Source organism: Acomys russatus, chromosome 18 (genome assembly GCF_903995435.1).
Source record: "Acomys russatus chromosome 18, mAcoRus1.1, whole genome shotgun sequence".
NCBI classification, from domain to species: Eukaryota; Metazoa; Chordata; class Mammalia; order Rodentia; family Muridae; genus Acomys; species Acomys russatus.
Genome location: NC_067154.1, coordinates 62,525,488 through 62,547,253, shown reverse-complemented (window position 1 = coordinate 62,547,253; position 21,766 = coordinate 62,525,488). Strand labels below are relative to the sequence as shown.

At 47.3% G+C, this 21,766-nt stretch overlaps 1 protein-coding gene across 1 annotated transcript in view; it reads left to right on the top strand.

Annotated features, from left to right (window-relative positions):
* The window catches only part of Tmtc4 (transmembrane O-mannosyltransferase targeting cadherins 4), a 58,069-nt gene extending 38,028 nt beyond the window's left edge, over positions 1-20,041 (top strand). The window contains exons 11-18 of the mRNA XM_051161005.1: positions 71-202; positions 6,100-6,179; positions 6,308-6,415; positions 6,588-6,729; positions 11,036-11,150; positions 12,800-12,912; positions 18,795-18,864; positions 19,791-20,041. Of these exons, the coding sequence (XP_051016962.1) occupies positions 71-202; positions 6,100-6,179; positions 6,308-6,415; positions 6,588-6,729; positions 11,036-11,150; positions 12,800-12,912; positions 18,795-18,864; positions 19,791-19,939 (909 nt within the window). The 3' untranslated portion in view covers positions 19,940-20,041. The remainder of the gene's footprint in view (positions 1-70; positions 203-6,099; positions 6,180-6,307; positions 6,416-6,587; positions 6,730-11,035; positions 11,151-12,799; positions 12,913-18,794; positions 18,865-19,790) is intronic.
* Positions 20,042-21,766: the final 1,725 nt, after the last annotated feature.

The window sequence follows — 21,766 nt, the reverse complement described above, 5'->3', positions numbered from 1 at the left end:
AATGCCGCCGCAGAGAACTCTGACCCCCCCACGTGTGCCCTTACTCACAACATCTGCCGACTCTGTTCAGAAACCGGTCGCCGCCGTCATCCTGGGAATTCTGCTCATCAGCGCACTGAGATGTGTGGTCCGCAGCGGCGAATGGCGGAGTGAAGACCGGCTCTTCCGAAGTGCCCTGTCTGTGTGTCCCCTCAATGCTAAGGTGCCTGCCCACCTGCCTTGTCTGTGTGTCCCCTCAACGCTAAGGTACCTTCCCACCTGCCCTGTCTGTGTGTCCCCTCAACGCTAAGGTGCGGAGTGAAGACCGGCTCTTCCAAAGTGCCCTGTCTGTGTGTCCCCTCAACGCTAAGGTACCTTCCCACCTGCCCTGTCTGTGTGTCCCCTCAACGCTAAGGTGCGGAGTGAAGGCCGGCTCTTCCGAAGTGCCCTGTCTGTGTGTCCCCTCAACGCTAAGGTGCCTTGCCCACCTTCCTCCTCTTCAAAGCGCTTCGCTGCAGTAATGGTTTAGGACCCTCGGCGGCATTGACCATAGCAGTAACTAGCCTTAAGGCCATCATCAGATACTTGGAGGTGGGCGGGGGGAGGGGGTTATTGTATTTTTCTTTTCCCCCGGTGAGTTTGTTAAGATTCATTACATTCAGCTAAAAGAAGTTACCAAGTTCAAAAGAAATCATTTAAATCCAAACAGCGTCAATAGGCAGATTGTTTCAAACTTGTGGCCATCTACCCATTGCTATTTTGTGGCGCCATCTTGAAGGCACTGGAATTCAGGGGATGCCTCCCCTCCAGGCTGGGGCTCAGTACAGCCCCCATCCTAACTTCTAGAGCACTCTCTGGTGATAGGGGGAGCTGGCCTTCGGCAGGCTCTGACATGAAGGTGGCAGTACCTATGAACAGGCAGTACCTATGAGAGCTGACCACCCTGAGCTCCCTGCTTGGTGATGCCCCTCGCCAGATCAGATAAGCGTGGATGTATGTGGTTTAACATTGGCAGTGTTTTGTTGGAGAGATCCAGTGGGCACTTATTCCCTCATATTTTTTTCTTTGTTAAATCTGAGCTTCCCACTTACCCAGCTTGGGAACTCTCAGTTCTTTTGCGTAAGGAATGATGCCTGTGTGCCAGATTTCATGACCCTAGCACAGTGGCCAGCACGTAGGAGACGCTTGGGAAATGTTCATTTGTTTGGCTTCACCGGCAATAAGAAGAGAATTCTGTTTGCTGGGGTTGAGCCGAGGCTTTAGGACGCTAGTTTCCTGTGAGCGTACAGATTATTGCGTCCCACTGGCAGCTGCTTTAGCTCATCTGACTGGAATTGCTTATCATGTGCGCATGTGACCTTCTGGATGGGAGGAGGTTTCTGAAGATCTCTGTTCCACGTTCTGTAGTTAAGGAAAGCAATGATTTCAGGCCAAAGTTCCATAAATAAACTACTAAGCACGTCACATCCTCTTGTGGCCCCAGGGTGAAGACGAGTCTATAGAAGACGTCACTGCTTGCTTGTCCCTTGTTTGTTTTTTTCTTTTTGGTTGAAACATTTCATTCATGTTTTATCGTTAAGGTGTCTTACCAAAACATGTGCAGATCAGTCACCATCATTTGTAAGTCAGCCTCAGCAGCAGTTTAGTTTCATAGATGTAAGGTTTCTTCACCTTTCTCACATGGACAGCACCAACTGCCCATTCTGTTTGTATCTTTCCTTGCCGTGGCAAACTACGGTCTCTGCACAGGGCATTGTAATTAACCCTGTGATCCTCCCTCCTGCTAAGGACATAAAAAGAGGCCATAGCTTTATTTTCCCAGATTGGAGAAACTGAGGCACGAATGGGGGAAGCTGGTACTACTTAGGTCAGGTATTTGGGTGGCTCGGGAGAGGCCCAGCATGTTGTTTTGGTGTGCACAGGTGGCCATAGTCAACAGCAGACGTGGAATAAATGTATTCACAGTCTCAGTCTGAAATGAACTGAGCCACAGTAGACAGAGCATACACGCAGAAGACAGAGCATACATACATGGGCGTCACTCGGTCACAAGCTTATATGTCTCCCTTTTTACCTTGGGGCACACATGAACACCTCAAGTGCTGAAATAATCATTCTTTTTCCAGAGCCTTTTTCAGTGATGCCATTTAATGTAAGCATGGTAGAGTTTCTGATGATTGTTTCAAACGTTTCTCTATACACTGGTGTTGGCGGATTGGTGTGTGGATCTCAGGGAGGAACACTCTCTTTGGAAACAGCTGCATCTTTTCACCCCCTTTCCAGGGGATTCCTTTTCTGCTCTGGTCTCCACTCAGTAGCCTCGGAATAGTAAGTCAGTGGTTGGCACCTGGCTACTGTTCAGACCCAGATATATAAGCTGAGACTCGATTTGTTGTTGTTGTTGTTGTTGTGAGATTGAGACATCAGTATAGGCAGTGCTGGTCCTTGGCCTGCCTTTAAATTACCCACAGTGCCTTGTGTGTGGTAATTGCCTAATATTAATTATTGAATTGGGCCAAATGGAGATTGTGTTCATCACAATCATTCCAAGTACGGAATTTATTGGCAGTCATTTTAGCTTTTAAAGCTTAGACATATGTTGCATTTACTAATATTATCCCCATGATACAGTTCTAAGTTAGTTATTTTAACAATGAAAGGATCATATACCACCCCAAGGAATTTCCTTAAGGGCGATTACTGAGTTTTTATGTTTAAACACTTTGGGTTTCTCAGTCTTCAACCTCAGCAGAATATTTGAGGCAGTTTCTAAAGCAATGGTGTTAAAAGTGCCTTTCACTGTGGGCCCTGTTACTTTTTTCGCCTGTGCACGTCATTTGGTGCCTGTTTTAATCAGGCTTCAGTGTCTTAGCATATGAGGTGCAAAGGAGCTGGGTAAGCAGACTCTTCCTTCTTTTCTACCATGGTAACAAGAGCCACTCATTTCCTAAGCACCACCAGAAGCACCCTCGTCAGCAGGTTTGTTTGGCCCAATCTAGGCAGCCATTTTCTTTTCATAGAATTCCCCACCTAAGCCACAGAGTGAGGGTGGGCGTCTTCTAATTTTGGACTGCCTTCTGGGCCTGAATCATGTTACTAGCCCATCCCACTTAAATCACATGCTGTTGGGCTTTTCACAGTAGCCTGTCCCCCCCCCCCCCCCCCCCCTCCGGGCCTGCTGTCCTGAGTGTCAGGCAGATCCCTGGCCGTGCTGCAGAGGGCAGCTGAACTCTTTTTGAGAGTGGCGTCTACAGAGAGAGAACAAAATTTACCCCAAACAAAGGAAAAGCAGCAGGGAGGCTGGAATGGTATAGACATCTGACAGAAGCTGTGCTTGTGTTCTGGGGACCAGGAGGGATCTTTCTCGGTGGCGTCCTCTAGCATTTTTGTTCTAGTGTGCACAGAATGAGATGATCTTCACAAATACTGTGTGGCCTGCTCTGGCAGTAGTGTGTACCGAGCCCCTTCCAAGCTGCAGTGTAAGAATGAAAATAGCTAAGAATGGATAGTATTGTAGTCCAGGAAGTTTCCGTCACACTGTGTGTGTGTGTGTGTGTGTGTGTGTGTGTGTGGTGTGTGTGTGTGGTGTTGATGAGTACACATTACATCAACCTAGTATTTCTCTGCTTAGGATTTCTTTCATTGAATTAGGCAAATATAAATGTGGTTATTTTAAAGGACTTTGCGAAAGGAATCTGTAACACATGGGCTTTTAGAATGGCACACTGCCTCAAACCAGTGCAGAAATCCAAGAACACCTACGACGGTCCTCTTAACTGGGCTGCAAGTAACAGTGTAGGACAGTTCCTTCTCAGAGTACAGTGCGTTTAGGACATTGCTGTTTCAGGGTTCAGCCATTGGTCTCAGTTGCCACAGCACGGTGCCCGAGATCATGAGCCTGCCACAATGGAAATTTGCTTTAAAGGCTAGAAGTCCAAGACTGATGGTGTCAGTGAGCCTGCTTTCCCTGCAATCTCTCTCTGGCATGTAGTGACAATTTTGGAATTTTGGGTTTTTTTTTTTAGAAAAACCACAGCAATTTTATAAGAATATGTTTTCATTTCCAGCCCCAGGTGTGGGGACTAGGGCTGCTTCGCAGCAGCTGACTATGGTTTGCCTCACGTTCTAGCAGAGGCGTGGTTTTGCCAGCTGCAGATAGTTTCTGTGACTGTGTGACCATTGGAATCCTGGCAGCTTCTCAGAGGGCATATGAATGCTCGGGCTCCGGAGGCAGGGTTGGCGGCAGTGGGTTGTTGGTTGTCGTTGGTCAGGGTTTGCTGCAGTTAAGGAGTCACGTACAAAGAAGAAACAAGACAAAATTAAATACCCTGACAGTGAAGACCGAACTTGCCCCCCGGGAACTGGACGACACCCCTAATCGGCAGGAAGCAGTCTGAGGATGCTGTCGCCCCCTTTCCATCCCCTGACTTTAGTCAGGGATCTCTTTCCTTTCCTCTGTACTCTTTTCTTTCTTATCAAGTGTTAGGGGGTTGAAAGGGAAGAAAAATGGCTGAGAAAGGCGGAAGAAAGAAGAACCCCAAAGTAGCCAGGCCTGTCAGTGCTCCTGTCTCCTCACGGTGTCCTTGCCTGGTCATCTCTGTGTACAGCCTTCCTCTCTGTCTGCATCCAGTCAGACTGGATTGGGGGGCCCCCGTGTGACCCACATCTTTTTTATTACCACTTTAAAGGACTGGTCTTCACAGTCACATTAAGAAGCCCTGTGCCTCACTGCACAAACAGTCTGTCCATGGTGCATAACCAAAACAGTAGTTGGCTTCAGGAAGAAAAACAGGCAGTGTGGTGAGGCGTTCAAATGGCCCAGAGCAGTCAAACCCATCTTCACCAGCACCTGGGGAGCAGGTGTACTGTGGTGAGACAAATAGGCTTCGGGACTAGGGTTCAGCTTTGCAGCGTCTAATAAGATGGTGAACACAAATGCAGTTTATCAGTTCAGAAGAGAAGGCACTTCTCTCAGCTCTGTGATGAGAAGGTACTGGCAAGGAGCACATCAGGTTTTGGTGGCCCTCGGCATGAGGTAATACTGTGGTCCATCATTTTCCCTGAGTCTTCCTCTCTGAGCAAAGATGTGTTGCATCGTTGCCTGGGATCACTACTGCTTCTTATGTTTCATGGTGCTGGGAAGAGTTCTTGACCATAAGTTCAGACCTCTGATGATCTTCCTCAGGGCCAAGGCCGTAGGCCTTCTGGTTTCAGTCCAGATTCCTGTTGTTGTCGTCGTCTTCTCCTCCTCCTCCTCCTCCTCCTTCTTCTCCTGCTCCTCCTCCTCTTCCTCCCCCTCCCCTCCTCCTCTTGTTTTTCTTTTTTCTCTTCCTCCTCCTCTTCCTTCTCTTCCTCCTCATCTTTTCAAAAGTGTTTTTAAGATAGGGTCTCAAGTAACCCTGACTGGCTTTGGATTTTCTGTGTAGCCAAAGATGGCCTCAAGCTGATCCTTCTGCCTCTGCCAAGTGCTAGGACTGCAGACGTGCACCACCACACCTGATACACCTCTGTAATGTATTCTGAGCCTATGTGTAACAGAAAAAATGCTCCGCGTCGGCTTCCCACGTGTCCTCATCTTAAGGTGGTTAAGAATTTCTCGTTGATTTGCAACCCTGAGTGCTATTTCTTCCATCTCTGCAAATGGCTTCTTTACTCCTTAACAATCATCTTACATTCTCTTCATTCTTAATAAACATAAAACTCCCGTCACTGTAGCACCGGCTGCCCCCATGGCCCGGAAGCGAAATGCTTGCAGCGCTACCGGAAGAATAGGCCAGACCAGCAAGGACTGGATTTAGGGGCTGTGGATGGCGGGCATGGCCTCTCCAGAATAGCTTCCTTTTTTGGCTTTCTGGTTTTTTCTGGGTTGTCATAGCCATTTTCCTTCCTGTCATATTTTACAGCTGTGTCTGCTTGCCACCTCCCTGGCTTCTAGTCTGTTCCCACAGCTTCTCGCATAAGCCTGTAATCCTTCCACCAGTCGGGTTTTTTTAGTTCCGGGGAGGGCTGGTTTTTTTTTTAGTTCCTTTCCCTTCTGTCTTCAGTTAGAAGATGCAGGGAGTGTCCAGCTCTGAACAAAGAAGTCTGTGCTGATGGCCAAATGGTCACCTGTGCTTTCAGGTTCACTACAACATTGGCAAAAACCTGGCTGATCAAGGCAACCAAACAGCGGCCATCAAATACTACCGGGAGGCAGTGAGGTACGCACATGCATGCGTGGATCGTCACTCCCTGACACACCTGTCTATCTTTGCTGGTTTCTAAGTTTTGGGTGAGAACAGCTGAGCCGTAACAGTAACAGCCTGCCTTTCTTTCTCTCCGCTTCCAGACTAAATCCCAAGTATGTTCACGCCATGAACAACCTCGGGAATATCTTAAAAGAAAGGAATGAGCTACAGGAAGCTGAAGAAATGCTGTCCATGGCTGTCCAGATACAGTGAGCAGTTTTTTTCTTTTCTTTTTTTAGCATTCTGCCAGGGACAGAGTGAATCTCTGGGTTTGGACGGTCATCTAATCTTCTCTTTTTCTTGTTTATCGTGTGTGTTTGTGTGTGTGTGTGTGTGTGTGTGTGTGTGTGTGTGTGTGTGTGTGTTTTAATGTTTTTACAGGCCAGACTTTGCAGCCGCGTGGATGAATCTGGGCATTGTCCAGAACAGCCTGAAACAGTTTGAGGCCGCAGAGCAAAGCTATCGGACAGCCATTAAACACAGGCGGAAGTACCCAGACTGCTACTACAACCTCGGGCGGCTGGTAAGAGCAGGCTGCCCCCAGGTTCCCGGCACCTAAGACAGAATGACCCTCCTAAACCCATCCAGCAATCTCTGTGTTATGAAAGTCCTCTGTACCCATTCACCTCATTTGAACCTAGTGATTTGATTTCCTTGTATGTACTGCTGAGGTTCTAATTAATGAGCCATCCACACCAAATGAGTTTATAATTCACAAAGACAATAGATTAAATGAAAATTCTGGAAAACGTGCTCCAAGGGCCCACTTCCTGATAAACATTATTTTTGGTTTTTAAATGTGAAATGAGACGGGGGGCCTTGTATCTAATTTCTTTCTTCGTGTTTCTTCTTTAAGCACGACTACTCATAAACTGCAACCAACCTCTCTGAATAGCCACCATCCACCCTTCTCCAGCCTCTAGCATGTATGCGTATGCATGTGTGTGTGTGCGCGCGCACGCGCACTTTTCAGAGGAGATTATATATATCCAGAATTTACAAATGTCACACAGTCGCAGAAACTATCTGCAGCTGGCAAAACCTCGCCTCTGCTCGAGCACAAGGCAAATCACAGTCAGCTGCTGCAGACAGTCCAAAGCAGCCCACATATCTGCATCTGAGACTAAGACGAAAACATGTTGCTATGCTATTTCTGTGCTTTTTGAAAGAAACTAAAATTCCAGTCCCCCCAGCATGGCCCTGCCTCTGGGAAGGGTTTGCCCTGAAGACCACGTCAAAGCAGAAGGGAGCCCCAGGAAACACGGCTGTCTGGGTGTTTAATAGAAGAGTGGGCCTCCTTTCTTACCGCGATATGAATAACTTTGACCCTTAACATGCTCGTTTCTGGAACGATGGGCTATGATTTTGTTAGCTGTACAGGCAGAACGAACAGAGGAAACAAAATGCTGAGACAAGTGGCAACAGGCAGGAAGGCCGACTTTCTCCCCCTGGACATGTGACCTTAAGTGGGCAGATGGTGCTTGCGTTATAAGTTTTAGAATGAAGTAGTTCTCACGTTCTTATTTAAAATAAAAACACACACACACACACACACACACACACACAAAACTTGTTTAGTTGTGCTGTAGATTAGGAAGCCACCGGTTCTAGGTGTCTGTTCCAGTGTCAAGAAGAATCTGTCCCTGCTGGGCGCAGGAGAGGGGTAACAGCAACAGGCATCATGGCTGAGCCCGGGATGGGGGGCGGGGCAGGGGGGGAACAGAGGACAAAAGCACGGTGTTCTCGGTGTTCTCTTGTCCTCATCAGCTGTCTCCAGGACTGCTGGGCCTGCATGTTTTTACATTTCAAAATGCACCTTTTGTGATCTGCTTCATGCTCCTGAGTTGAAGCAGGCTTCCGTTTGAAACCGGAAGACTAAGAAGTTCTAAAGCTCTTCTAGGGAACAAGCTAGGGAGGGAGGCACCTTAAAACCTCATGAGACCACAACCCCAGTCACATAGAGAGCAGAGCAAGTCATCAGAGCTAGGAGAATGTGCTGGCTGCAGGGAGCAGATTTAGCCTAAGTCCATGCATGGAGGTGGCGTTAGTCTCTGTTTGATGGACCAGCTACCCTGGCACTTAAATGACATCAGACTTGGTCCCTGTGAAGTCTTTGGTGTCACCCCTCTTCTGGAGGTAGCTCCTTTCAAGGCTGTAGCTTGCAAAGCAAGTGTGTGTCTGCCTGCAGCTTCCACACTCACTGCCTGTTGCTGCTGGTCCTTGGGATTTGGGGAGCAGAATTTACGCTAAGTGAGCCCTCGTAGGAGCAGCTCCCAAAGAAAAGAAAACCAGAACATAAAACATCAGCTTGAATGGCGAACTCTTGTCTTGGGCATCAGATGCTCTCGCTGTGATTCTCATACACAGCCCTGAGACAACGGAGACCCCCCCCCATGCACCCCCCACCCCACCCCACACGGTTCCCTGTTGTGCCACCCTGAAATGGGGTCACCACAGGGCCTGTTGCGCAAGGCTGTCGCCCTCCATTGTGATTCAATTATCCAGCTTCTGCCCTTGACAGCTTAAAAGCATTAAGGCTTAATCTCTAACCGTTCAACCAGACCATTTATGTATCTGCAAATAAGGGGAACCTGGTAGCTTCAAGGTGTCTGTTTTAGAAGTTGCGTTTTATAGCGGGAGACAGAAAGTTGCTTTGATTTGTGGGCTCTGATAAGAATGTGGCACGAACTCATTGTAGAGGAAATAGGAAGTGCTGGATTATCTGGGACATTGGTGCTGGTCCTTGAGAGCGGTGGTGCCTGTGACAGGGAGGAGTGCTGGGGACCGGTCACTGCAGAAGCTGGGCATCTGTATCAGTCATGGTGGCCTTAGAAATGCATGTTAAGTGTTTTAAACAGGGGAGGCTCAGTGAGGGGCAGTGGTCAGACAGTTGTGGGAAGAACAGAAAATGGGGTGCTCTACCGATGACGCAGAGATCAGTAGTGAGGCCTGTGGGCAGAAGGACGACTGCGCTCTCTAGAGGGAGACCTCTGCTTCCAGCCCGGGGGCACTGGGAGAGGGACAGAGCCATCTTGAGACAGCCGGTGGGAGAAAGGGCAGAAAGAGAGTTGGGGAGGTGGGGGGGAAAGCATGGTCCTCTGTCCTGTCCCTCTGAGGCTGGCAAAAATGTATCAAGGAGTTAACTGGTAAAGGACTCAAAACAGAGTATGAAGGACGGGCAGAAATGTTATCAAGGAGTTAAATGATAAAGGACTCAAAACTGAGTATGGGGTGCATGAAGGACTGGTAGGTAGGTAACACCTCCACTCCCTGCTGAGTACTAAATCACCGTGTTTCTCTGCTTCCTTAAAAAGTGTGTGTAAAGGAAGAGTAGCCATGGAGACAGAATGAAAACTTATTACATGATTCACCTTCAACAAGCAGTAATAACAGTCAGAGTAACAGTGGGGGCAAAGCCGGAAACATAGGAGGACTTGTGTTGTATAACGAATTCACAGTGTCACCACTGACTGTCCATGACTTCGTGGGTCCCCAAGGAGTTTACAAAATATTTCCGAACAGCTCGTGTTTTTATTTTGAGTTCAGATGTTCGTGAAAGGTTTCTAAGCCGCTCTTGGCAAGCAAATTAGGCATGTGGCATGCATGTGCACTCTTGCCTCTTCCCACCCCCAGTCGTGTGTGTGTGTGTGTGTGTGTGTGTGTGTGTGTGTGTGTGTGTGTGTGTGTGTGTGTGTGTGTTGAGGGTGAACCGATGTGTGCGTGTAGAGGCCAAAGACACTTGGGTATCTTCCTTCCTCTGCAGCTCTCCTCCATTTTTTGAGGCAGAGTCTCTCGCTGTTCTAGACCTTGCCATTTTCAGCTAGACTACCTGGCCGTGAGCCTCCTGCCGTCCACCTGCCGCTGTCTCTGACCCAGTTCTGGGGTTGCATGTGTGTTTCGACAGGCTTGGTTTTTTTATGTGAGTGCCAAGGATGTGCAAGCAATACCCACTGAGCCATGTCCCTGGCCTGTTATGTAGAATATTCAGTTACTGTTTATTCTAGATAATACTTTATCAAGGATTTGTAACTGGATTCCTTGGCTATGTATTGGGTTCGGTTTTTTTTTCCTACTTTCCTAAACCACGCCCATCCCTTCCAACCCCCCAACAATAGGTAGGAGAGAAAGAAGGTTAGAGGGGAGAAAGGCGTTGATACCCTTAATCTGCTTCCTGCTGATCCAGAGCATCAAGTTCCTTGGGGCAAGTTTTATCTTCATCTCCACCCAGCAATCCAGCAACTCAGGGGAAGCAGCAGCCTCCGCAGGCCCCCTCGGGGCTCTGACATTTCTATACCTTCTCAAGAGTCCTCAGAATTCCAAACACAAACCATCTGCAGCTGGTAAAGTCATGCCCCTGCTAGAGCGCGAGGCAAATCATAGTCAGCTGCTGTGGACAATCTGAAGCAGCCCCATATCCCACACCTGGGATTAAAACAAAAACGTATTCACATAACCAGAATTCTCACTAGAGACTACAGGGGCCTTTGTGGAGAGAGACAGACAGACAGAGTAGTTTCTTGGCTCGGGACCAGGCCACCTAGTCCTGACTCCTGACCTTCTATCTCTGGATGTGTGGCTGAGCAACTCACTCGTTCCCCTGTTGTCTTAATTGCTGCCTCTGTGAAGGTGAGATCGTGATGGCGTCTACTTCGCAGGTGTTGTTTTTTCAGTTACACGGGGTGACAGGCAGAATGAGAAGCTCCATGAGTGACAGTTACGTGCTTGTTCTTGATTGTTTTGTGGGGTTTTGTTCGTCCTGTTGATAATATCATAGAGAGGGGGGAAGGCAGAGGAACTGGAACATTTACTTTGGGGCCCTTTATCTTCAGTATGCAGACCTAAATCGCCACGTGGATGCGCTGGACGCGTGGAGGAACGCCACTGCACTGAAGCCGGAGCACAGCCTGGCATGGAACAACATGATCATACTTCTGGACAACACAGGTGCAGAGGAGGGGATGCCGCGACGGTGTCCACCGTCCAGTCCTGTGGGCCAGTCAGGGCATGTCACGCCCAAGGCTAGTCAGCGCACATAGACCAACGTTACTCCTGCAGTTTAAAAAATAAGATGGCGGTGGTGGGCACACACCTTAAATCCCAGAACTTGGGAGGCAGAGGTAGGCGGATCCCTGAGTTTGAGGCCAGCCAGATTGATGTAGTGAGACTCTGGTTTTGGTTTTTGTTTTTTCGAGACAGGGTTTCTCTTTGTAGCCTTGACCATCCTGGACTCACTTTGTAGACCAGGCTGGCCTCGAATTCACAGCTATCCACCTGCCTCTGCCTCCAGAGTACTGGGATTACAGGTGTGCGCCGCCACGCCCCGCCGTAGTGAGACTCTAAGAAATGAAAGAAGGGAGTGGGGGAGGGAGAAAAGAGTTAGTCTTGGCTACTTGGTGTTAACAAAAATATCCTTCTGGGGACTGGGGGATGGCTCAGTTGGTAAAATGCTTGCCATGCAAACATAAAGACCTAGTACAACCCTCTTTACCCACATAAAAAGCCTAGCCATGATGGTAGATACCTGTAACCCCAGCACTGGGGAGATAGAGACAGTAGCTCCCCGGGGGCTCACTAGCCGGCTAATTAGTGAGCTCAGTGAGAGCCCTGCCCTATCTCAAAAAATAAAGTGGATGGCACTTGAAGAAGCTGGCTGGTGCCGATTTCTCATCACCTAAGTCCACACGCAGCACCCTCAGCGCACACAATAACCCCAGTGTCTGTCCATCTAGAAAATGAGCTTTCCTCTAACGTAGCTGGTTGTAATGTGATGACAATCATATTATACTTAGAATTACTGCTGGGCCGTGGAGGAGAGGGGTGTGACCAAGTCTCGTTTGGCCTGAAGTCCCTTCGCCTAGCCATGTCACCACCCTTCAGCACACTAGAGACACCTGGGTGTGAGCAGTAACGGCTTGTGGGTGGAGGTGCTGGTCCACATTGGATCTGCTTTCAGAGCAGTGGATTCCCAGTGAAGATATAATGCTGGTGACTTGCTCTGATTTCTCAGCCCGTAGTAGACCAGAGTCAAGCAGTCAGGGGAGGCGGGTACTCCACCCACCTTGTTTGCTGTCTTACCATACTAGAGATCAATCCCAGGGCCTTGGGTGTGGCAGGCAAGCTCTCTATTAAATGAGCTATATTCACAGCCCTTCCTGCCTTCTTTTTAAAAACCCAACTGTGCCTAATGAACCTTGGCAGTACTTTGACAGAACTGAAAGCTAGTAAGCCGTCTAACCCGTGTAGAGAGGAGGTAAACACTTGTTTTCTGGGACAGATACTTGGGTGGGAGTATGCTTAAGTTCATGTTCCTTTGCTGAGCTTTATGTCTTTGCTTGGGTGTGACCAACGCCTGGGAGAAAAATTAAACGTGGTTTTCTAAACTGTCGGGGAAGAGTCTGTACCTCTTGGGTTGGAGTGGTGTGGAGTCGCCACGTCTTGACGGCTCACCCGGTTGTGGTGGGTGTGTCTTCACATTCTGTCCTTGGGTCTGCTCAAGTAGTGTGTGCATGACTGTGTGTAAGGAACGTGGGCCCTGCTCTAGAGAGACGAAGACGCGAGTACGCTATTGATGTGGTTTTCGTTCCTCCTCCCAGGTAACTTAGCCCAGGCGGAAGCAGTCGGAAGAGAGGCGCTGGAACTAATCCCTAATGACCACTCTCTTATGTTTTCCTTGGCAAACGTTCTGGGGAAATCCCAGAAATACAAGGTGAGTAAACCAAGGCCCATGTGATCTGCAGTCAGTGCAGCAGCTCACAGGAGCCATCAGGGTTCTCGTGCCCGCTTCTGTGGAGAGTTAGGGCAGAGCCTGGGCACCAGGGAAATTCTTGGTCCAATTGTTTCCTGAAGACGTTAGATAGCATGTGGGGTCAAACCCAGTGTCCTTTCTCCTCAGAAGCTGGCTTGTTCTAGTGTAGAGGGAACAGAAGCCCGAAGACAGTATAACCAGGAGGAGCTGCTGGTGCTGGGCTCCTGTGACACATGGCACGGGTCAAGGGTCAAGACCACTCAGCACGTCCCTCCTGGGGCGCTTCCCTCCTCCGCAGGAAGAGTCTGACCCTGCCCCTTGCAGTAGGGCGGGAGTACTGGGTCGTCTGGGGGTGCTGTCCTTTGCATCTTATACAGCTAGGTTCCTTCTCTAAAGTAGACCATCAGCAAAGCCCTAGAAGTTTGGGGGTTTTTTTGTTTTTGTTTTTGTTTTTAAGATTTATTTATTTATTATGTATACAGTGTTCTGCCTGCACACCAGAACCAGAAGAGGGCACCAGATCTCATTATAGATGGTTGTGAGCCACCATGCGGTTGCTGGGAGTTGAACTCAGGACCTTTGGAAGAACAGCCAGTGCTCTTAACCTCTGAGCCATCTCTCCAGCCCAACCCTAGAGTTTTTGACCAATGAAAAATACAAGATCTTAACTCTGGCACTGAGGTGGAGCTCAGTGTAGAAGGCTTGCCTAGGATGTGTGAGGCCCTGGACTTGACCTCCATGCACGCACACACCTCCCACTGAGATTTTCAAGAGTAGGAAGTAGGTGGCTAGACCTCACTTCCTGTGAACCTTAGGGAACTGTGGGTTCATGGGACAGGTCGTCCCACACTGATTACTGAGGGAGCTTGCCAACACAGATTCCTCCACAGGAGAATGGGCCTGGAGTAGGCACCCCCACACAGACATACCATGGAAATACTTGGAGTAGCAGTCCCATGGCCTTTGGAAGAAGAAATACTTCAGGATTGTGGGTGGATAGATGTTTGGGTTACTAGTTAAAATGCTAATTAGTATTTTATTAATATTTCATATTAACATTTTATTCTGGATGGTTTGTTTCGGAATTATAACAGCTATGTTTTATTTTTAATACCCTGAGGCCATGGGTGTGATGTGAAGATTAACAGTAGTGATTACTTTTTTTCTTTAGAAAACTCTACTTCCCTAGTGTCATTTCCTTGTATTCAATAGACAACATTATTGGTTTAATTTCCTGTGAACTGTTTAATGTGTTTCTGTCATCTTTGAATGCTGGTGAATTTAGGTCTCAGTATACATTTTTAGTCCCGGCTTGTGTCTTTAAAAAAGGCTTTCTAAGATGTTTCATTTCATTTTTTTGTACCTCTCCTTGGGGGAAGGTGTGTGGTTGTCGGCAAGAATAGGTCAGGAGTCTCCGTCTTCCATCGACCCAGCTACAGCAAGTACTCTTTAAGATGCGGATTCTGTGATAACTGTATTGATCGCTCTATCATTCCGCGGCCTGTGAGGAGCGATTTTGTTATGGGAACAGAGCCCTCTGTTCATTTGGCTCCCTGTTCACATCGCCCCCACCCTATCTACAAGTAGAAAGTATTCCACATAGGGGAATGGCACAATCAGTTGCCCACACCTCTACACATTTTTTTTTTTTTTAATACTAACGAGCAAGGCCAGAGTGCTGAGCCTGTGATAAGGAAACAAAATGAAATCTGAAATAAGGAGCTCACTTTGAGCTCTTGGGCAGCTACCAGCAGGGAGCAGGATGGGACTTTTCCAGCCAGGGGTTCAGCCAGCCAAGTCCAGCTCCAAGCCAGCATCCAATACATTCCTTTTGTTTTTGTTTTTAAGTTACAGATTTGGAATGTAAATATTTGTGTAGCTTTTCTGTCACAATAGGAAGAGAGTATCTTTTGTCCTTAGCCTGCAGGGTACTCTGTCCTGTGTGCTGTTGGCTGTCTCCTGTCTCCTGACAGAACCCTGGGCAGATCCATAGGGAAACAGGGAAATGGTGACTTAGTTATAGGATTGAGGTCCAGGGACTGAGAGCCTGTGCTCTGGACAACTTGTCACGTGTCCACACCTTGTGGCTGTCGTTTTCTTGCTTGGTGCATGCATACATGTACACATGCAGGCATGTGTTCACACATAGGTGTGTGCCTGGAGCCAGAGGCTGATGTAAGGCAGCTTCCTCCATCACTGTCTAACCTTGTGAGAGTCTGAACTGAGTCTGGAGCTCAGTGCTTCAGCCAGATTGACTGGCCAGAGAGACGTAGGAATCCTCCTGTCTCTGCCTCCCACACGTCACGCTAGTGGGTGTAGCTGCTGGGGTTGCATGGGTTGCTGGGATAGATTCGGGGTCTCAGGATTCAGCCCTGACATGACCAGATGAGATCCTCATTGGCATCAGGATGCAGGCTTCAGCAGCTTGGGTGTACAGAAAATGTGTTGCTCACCTGTCTGTGCCTCAGTTTGTTCTTGTATGAAGTGAAGATGAAGATAGAAGAAGGCTGCAGAACAGGAGAACGTGCGTGGGGGTGGAATTTGCATCGATTGAGTGGTAAACACATGCACAGTTTAATGATCATCAAATGAATCTTTATAGATCATTCTAAAACTATTAAATTTTATATAAATTTCCAGTTCAGGACTAATGAGGCAGAGCAAGGCGGCGTTCAGCTCTTACTGTGGTGCTTCCCAGCCGTTCCCTCTTGACATGGCTCAATTCACTGCCTTGGGGTTTAAGAGCAAGTCACAATGAATGTTTTCCCAAACTCTGGTTGTATGTGTCGCGCTGTTAAGAATTCTTTGTTTTTATTCACATAGGTTCTACCTGGCTTATTTGCTTTAATTGTTTATTTAAGAGATTGAATCAAGGTAGACACTCTTCTGTCCTCTTGCCTCAGCCTTCCAAGTACCTGACCGTACAGGTGTGCACACTAGACCCAGCTGGTGCTTCTCTTTAAATCTTTTTTTCTTTCTTTTTGCCAGGGTGGGGGGATGGAGGCGAGGGGTGGCACAGAGGGATGGGGGGCAGGGGAGGTTGCCTTCTCTGTGTAGCCCTGGCTGTTCTGGATTTTGTAGACCAGTCTGGCCTCGAACTCACAGAGTTCTGCCTCTGCCTCCCCAGGTGCTGGGATTACAGTGGTGTGCCACCATGCCCAGATTCTTCTTTATTAATTTCTTTAACCTTTTTGTTTTATGTGTATGCGTGTTTTGCCTGCATGTGCATCTGTGCACCCCATGTGCGCATTGCCCATGAAGGCCAGGAGACATCATATTCATTGGGCTGGAGTTATAGATGGTTGGGAGAAGCCGCGTATGTGCTGGGGATCCAACCTGGGTTCTCTGTATAAAAGTGTGTCCCAGTTGCTGAGCCATCTCTCCAGCCCTTTGAATATATTTTAAACACAGATGAGAGTGTTTAAAAGGGTAACATCATGTCATTACTAGAACTGTAAGGTAGGCGAAGAGGGAAAGGTTTACTTAACTGTTCCAGGCACAGGCGCTGAGCCTTGAGCCGCCCTGTCCACTTTGAAGGGAGACCATGTGTGAGCCATGAGCTGCCAGTCGTACTGACTTTTGCCTAAGTGAACCAGAAGGAAGGCGCCCTTGCTGTGCTGTGGCTTAAGCTTCACATCAGAGCCGGGCATGGTGGCACACGCCTTTAATCCCAGCACTCTGAGAGGCAGAAGCAGGCGGATCGCTGTGAGTTCGAGGCCAGCCTGGTCTACAAAGCGAGTCCAGGACAGCCAAGGCTACACAGAGAGACCCTGCCTCGAGAAAACAAAAACAAAAAAAATAAATAAATAAACTTCACATCAGACTGTCCCCTTCCCTTCCCTGAGCCATGCAAGATTTGAGATGGCTCTTAGGACAGACACCCCATCAGAGCGTATGGACTTAGGCTTAAGGCATGCGTCCGTCGTGTTTTGCCTTCCAGGTCCCTCTTTATCCAGGTCTCCACTTGTTCTAAAAAGACCCAAATTGCAAGGCCATTTCCAGCTCTAAACCTATGTTAAGTGCACAATGTGCTTGGAAGAGAGTGTTGTTACTTTTCCTTTGTGTTTACAAACAAAAATCTCCCATTTTAAATAAGGGATGAATCACTCTATTGGTACAAAGCAGCACATTGGCCTGGGCTAGAAGCATCTAGATCTTCCCGTGGACCTTTATAGAGTCCACTGCTTCTGGGGCTGGGCCGTTCAAAGCCGATGGGATGGATGAGCAGCCAGGAGCTTTGAACACCTTAGGCCCATGCTCATCCTGAGGCTCAGATGCAGACCAGGGCTGCTAAAGTACTTCCTGAGGCAGCAGACTGTGCCCATACTCACTTGCCCTCAGACCTACTTTTTCTGGGGACACACACACACCCTCCGTCTTAACATGCTGCAGTGTTTCTATTTCTAGCCTTGGAAACTTGATCCAGGCTTCCTCTTTTGTCTTCTGGTCCCCGTCAAGACGTGTGACCCTGAAGCCCCTGGCCACAGTCAGTATCATTGTCTCCTCCAGTCTCCCCAGTTCATCACCCTGGGACAGCCGTGGCCTTGACATTTGAGCAGTTATGAAAATGAGATTGTAGGAGCCCCTGGAAGGCGTCGCCCATCCCTGGGGCCGTCCGCTCCAGGAAACCACAATGAGGCATCAGAACATCTCAGAGTAGATCCTCATCCTCTCTGGCTCTCTTATCTCCTGCAATTTTAGGTGTTAAGTGAAAATGTTCAAAAGTCACCCAAGAAAGCATAGCTGGGTAAAAAAAACCTTCCCTTTTGGTTTGTTTGGGTTGTTCTGTAAGAGGCATCTCGGCTGCTGGAGCTGGTGTGTCGGCACTGACTCCCCACCGGCACCCTGCATGTCAGACCGATGGCTTTATTCAATCTCTTTTCAATAGTGCTTCTCCATGCCAGGTTTTCTGAGCCCTATGGGTTCAAGGTTGTCCACCTAAATACCCAGTGTGCTTCCCAGGACTCCTGTGGGCCATCCCATGGCAAAGAAGCTGCTGTTCCTGCCCTTTGCAAAGTGCAGACAGAAAGGCAGAAAGCCCACTCAGAGAATTCATGTACATGCAAGAAGCCAACATTGTCCCTAGCGCAACAGCTTGGGTTGTATAGGCTCAGCATTTGGTGGCTCTTTTAAATAAACAGGCGTTTGGCCTGGGCTCATGTTAGATAGGGTGGACATGTGCTTTGTGGTTGAAAGTGACATCCAGGCTCAGTCGGGTAGAAAACCACTTCACCCTGCTTCGCAGTGTGACGCCCACTGCAAGTAAGGACGGATTAGGGGAAATGCAGGTCCATACAAAAAACCAGTCCATGCTCACCAGGTGCGTTTGGTCACAGTCGTCCACCGTACTGGATGGCCCCCATCGTAAGTGGCTGTTTCTTCCTCGTTCTCTATGCTAATTGAGCTGAAAGAAGGATACTACATCATCTGGGGTACCACGGCCATTCTGGGTCTCTGGGGTGCGCACACCCTGCCGTGAGAGTCTCTGCAGCCAAGGCCATTAGTTCAGGTTGGGCATGCTGCTTTCATGGGTGTCCTCAGCTGCTCCCGTCTCTCCTCCTCTGTCTCCTCCTTCCTTCACCGAACCTCGAATCGAATCATTTGAATTAGGTTGCAAGATTCCAGCCACTTGTGAGGAGAGCTTACAGGCTTTGTCATCCCGTTGGGTCACCGCTGCGTTCTGCTACCGCTTGCCCGTTCCTTGCTAACTCCTCTAGCCCCTCTTTCGGCAAAGCTGTTTCTGGAGAGGACATGGTGACACAAAGCAGTAAAGCTAGAAGGGAGACGGTCGTAATCTTTGCTCCGTGTGTAACACCTTCCTCTCTGTGGGTTTTGTTTTTCAGGAGTCTGAAGCTTTATTCCTCAAGGCAATTAAAGCAAACCCAAATGTTGCAAGTTACCATGGTAATTTGGGTAAGAAAGTTTTTTTCATTTGGATTTTATTGAAATTCTGTTGTTTTATATACTATAATCATATATACCATATAATACATAGTATATATTATATACATAAATATAATCTTTTGCAAAAGCAATTTTTGAAAAGTAATGTGTATTGATCCTGTCTCAAAATGATTTTTTTTTTTAATGGCCTGATGCTATAGCTCAGTGTAGAGACCTGGCCTAACATGAGGCCCTGTATTGACTTCATGAAAAGCACAGTTGTTATTTCACCAAATGCATATGGAAATATCCACATAAAATAAGTGGTTTTGGTGACAGAGATTGCTCAGCAGTTAAGAACAGTGGCAGCTCTTGCCGAGGACCCAGATCTGGTCCCAGCGCCCATGTGGAGGCTCACAACCATCCTTACCTCCAGTTCCAGAGGGTCTGACGTCTTCTGGCCTCTGTGGGCACCAGGCACTGCACGCATGTGATACACACACATATCTGCAGGCAAGATACTCATTAAAATATAAATAAATAAATCTTTAAAAAAAATAAAATGAGTTGTGGGCTTCTTTATAAGGAATAAAACAATGCATGACTGGACTTTGGCATGGCCCAAGCTCAGTACAGTGCTGACTGGCTAGAAGTTTCACAGCAGCACTGAAACAGCCACGTGCCCTTTTTTTTTTTTTTTTTTTTTAAATAACATTTCTGCAAGCACGTGAATCCTGTCTAATGATAAGAAGAAACCCATGAGTAACAGGCAGGGGCCCAGGGGACACTCCCCAGGGTGTATTATTACAATAAATAAAGTTTTCCAGTACAAACAATATTTTTTTTTAAGCAGTGATTTCTGTAAAAGCTTCGCAATAGTTCTTTGTGCATGTGTTTAGGAATCTTGCAAGTTAGTCAGAAGCGATTCCAACCCAGTTCACCTCCTGCTTTTTCAGCTGTGCTTTATCACCGCTGGGGACATCTGGACTCAGCCAAGAGACACTATGAGATCTCCTTGCAGCTTGACCCCGTGGCAGCAGGCACCAGGGAGAACTACAGTCTGCTGAGAAGAAAGCTAGAGCAAGCGCAGAAGAAAGATGTCTGATCTTCTCCTTGGGATTCTGAGTCTGTGTGTTGCGCACATGAGGCCTCTGTTCAGTTTGTGTGTTTATGTTTGGCCATTTTAAAATCTCAGATATTCGGTTTTATTCTTCTACTGTTATTATTTTTTTCTCTCTTATGAAAACAAAGACATGCAAAAAGAATCAATAGCACCAGCAATACACTCCTGAATGCTTGATGGGATTTTTTGCATTGAAATTGTATTTTTTCACACAACCCAGATGTAATTCTCAAATCTGAAAATGAAGCCTTTTTAAAAAACAAAACAAAACAACCAAAAAAAAAAAAAAAACTAAACAGGAAAAAAGAGGGAAAATTATTTTAAGTGAGCTTTGCTTGTGTTAAATCTGCATTTGGGTGTGATTGTCATAATGAGGGGGCGGGACCTAGACATGGCTGACTCCTGCAGCTTACATAAGCATCAAATGTGTCTGTATATTAGCATGTTTATTTAATAATAAGAAAGAGTAAACTAAGATATGGGATTTGGGTTTTGTTTTTTTTTTTTTTAGTTTTTTTTTGCAACTATAACTTGAAGTTTATAAGAAATTCACATTTTTGTGTTGAACAGGATAAATAATGGAATGAATAAGGGAACATTTTAATGTCTGATATATCTGTATATTTTTTTCTCTCATAGGAGAAAAACAGGGAGTGCATAGAAGGAATAGACTCCCATGCTTTTTTGGTGTGTATATGTATTCTCCAACATGTGTAATTTAGTTCACGGGGTAATATTATACAGAAAGCTGCCACTGTTGGTAGAGTTTTCCAGCCCGTGCTTTAGGCTGCCTCACATCCTGGTCTTCGCTCTGTCCAGTGTTCAGAGGGATACCTGTCCATGTATGCTGTGGATTCGTGTTTTCAGCTGGGAGATGGGATTCCCTTTCACGTAATGTGCTTACGGACATTACTCCATCCAGAAAAAATGCAAAGAGATAAATTCCCTCCCAAAAGAAGTCATAGCTCTGGGTTGTGTGGTGTTCCTACAAATTGCGCTGGTTTACTTGTCCTATTAGATCCCAGCGATTTGTTTACTTAGTCTGTTCTTTATACACTGTTGACCGAATAATTTATTCAACCTCTGTAGTTTCTTACGAAGTAAAAATTATCACATAAACTGGCACGGAACTGTTCTAGCTTTTCGTCAGAGTGAGTGCTTGTTCTTCTTGTAGTGCGCTCAGTTCTTTCCTAGTGTACGACTTGTGTACGATTTCAGGGCCCCACTGTTCGTCCCTTTCTTACTTCTGTGACAGGACACCTAAGAACAGTGTGTGGGCGGAAGGGCTCGGCCTGTGCACGCCACTCACACCGGTGCTGGCTCTTACCACCTCTGCCGAGCCTCTGAAAACACCCTTCGTGGTGCACAGGCTCTGCATCTGGCCAAGTTCACAAAGAGAATTAAACATCACAGGCCTGTTTGTTTTTTTGGTTTTTTTTAATTACATTATGAAGTTATTTTGAGGTTCAGATAATGAGGGGCATAGATCCATATTGGAAGATTTTAGAGTACAACTTCCATTTTTAGTTAAAAGCAGGGCGAAGAGCCAGCCTGTGGACAGGAGTCAGTCCTGGTGGTGTGTGCCGGCAATTTCCATCTACCTGGAAGAATCACAGACTCATGGCTGCCTAGGTAACAGGGTGAATTCAAGACCGCATTGGGCAGCTTAGTGAGACCCTGTCTCACAGTTTAAAAATAAAAAATGACAGGTCTGTTAGACAAGGGTCTTCTACAGGAGCAAAACCAGTAGAGTGAGTGAGTGTGTGTGTGTGTGTTTATATACCAAAAAGGTTACTACATTGGTTTACA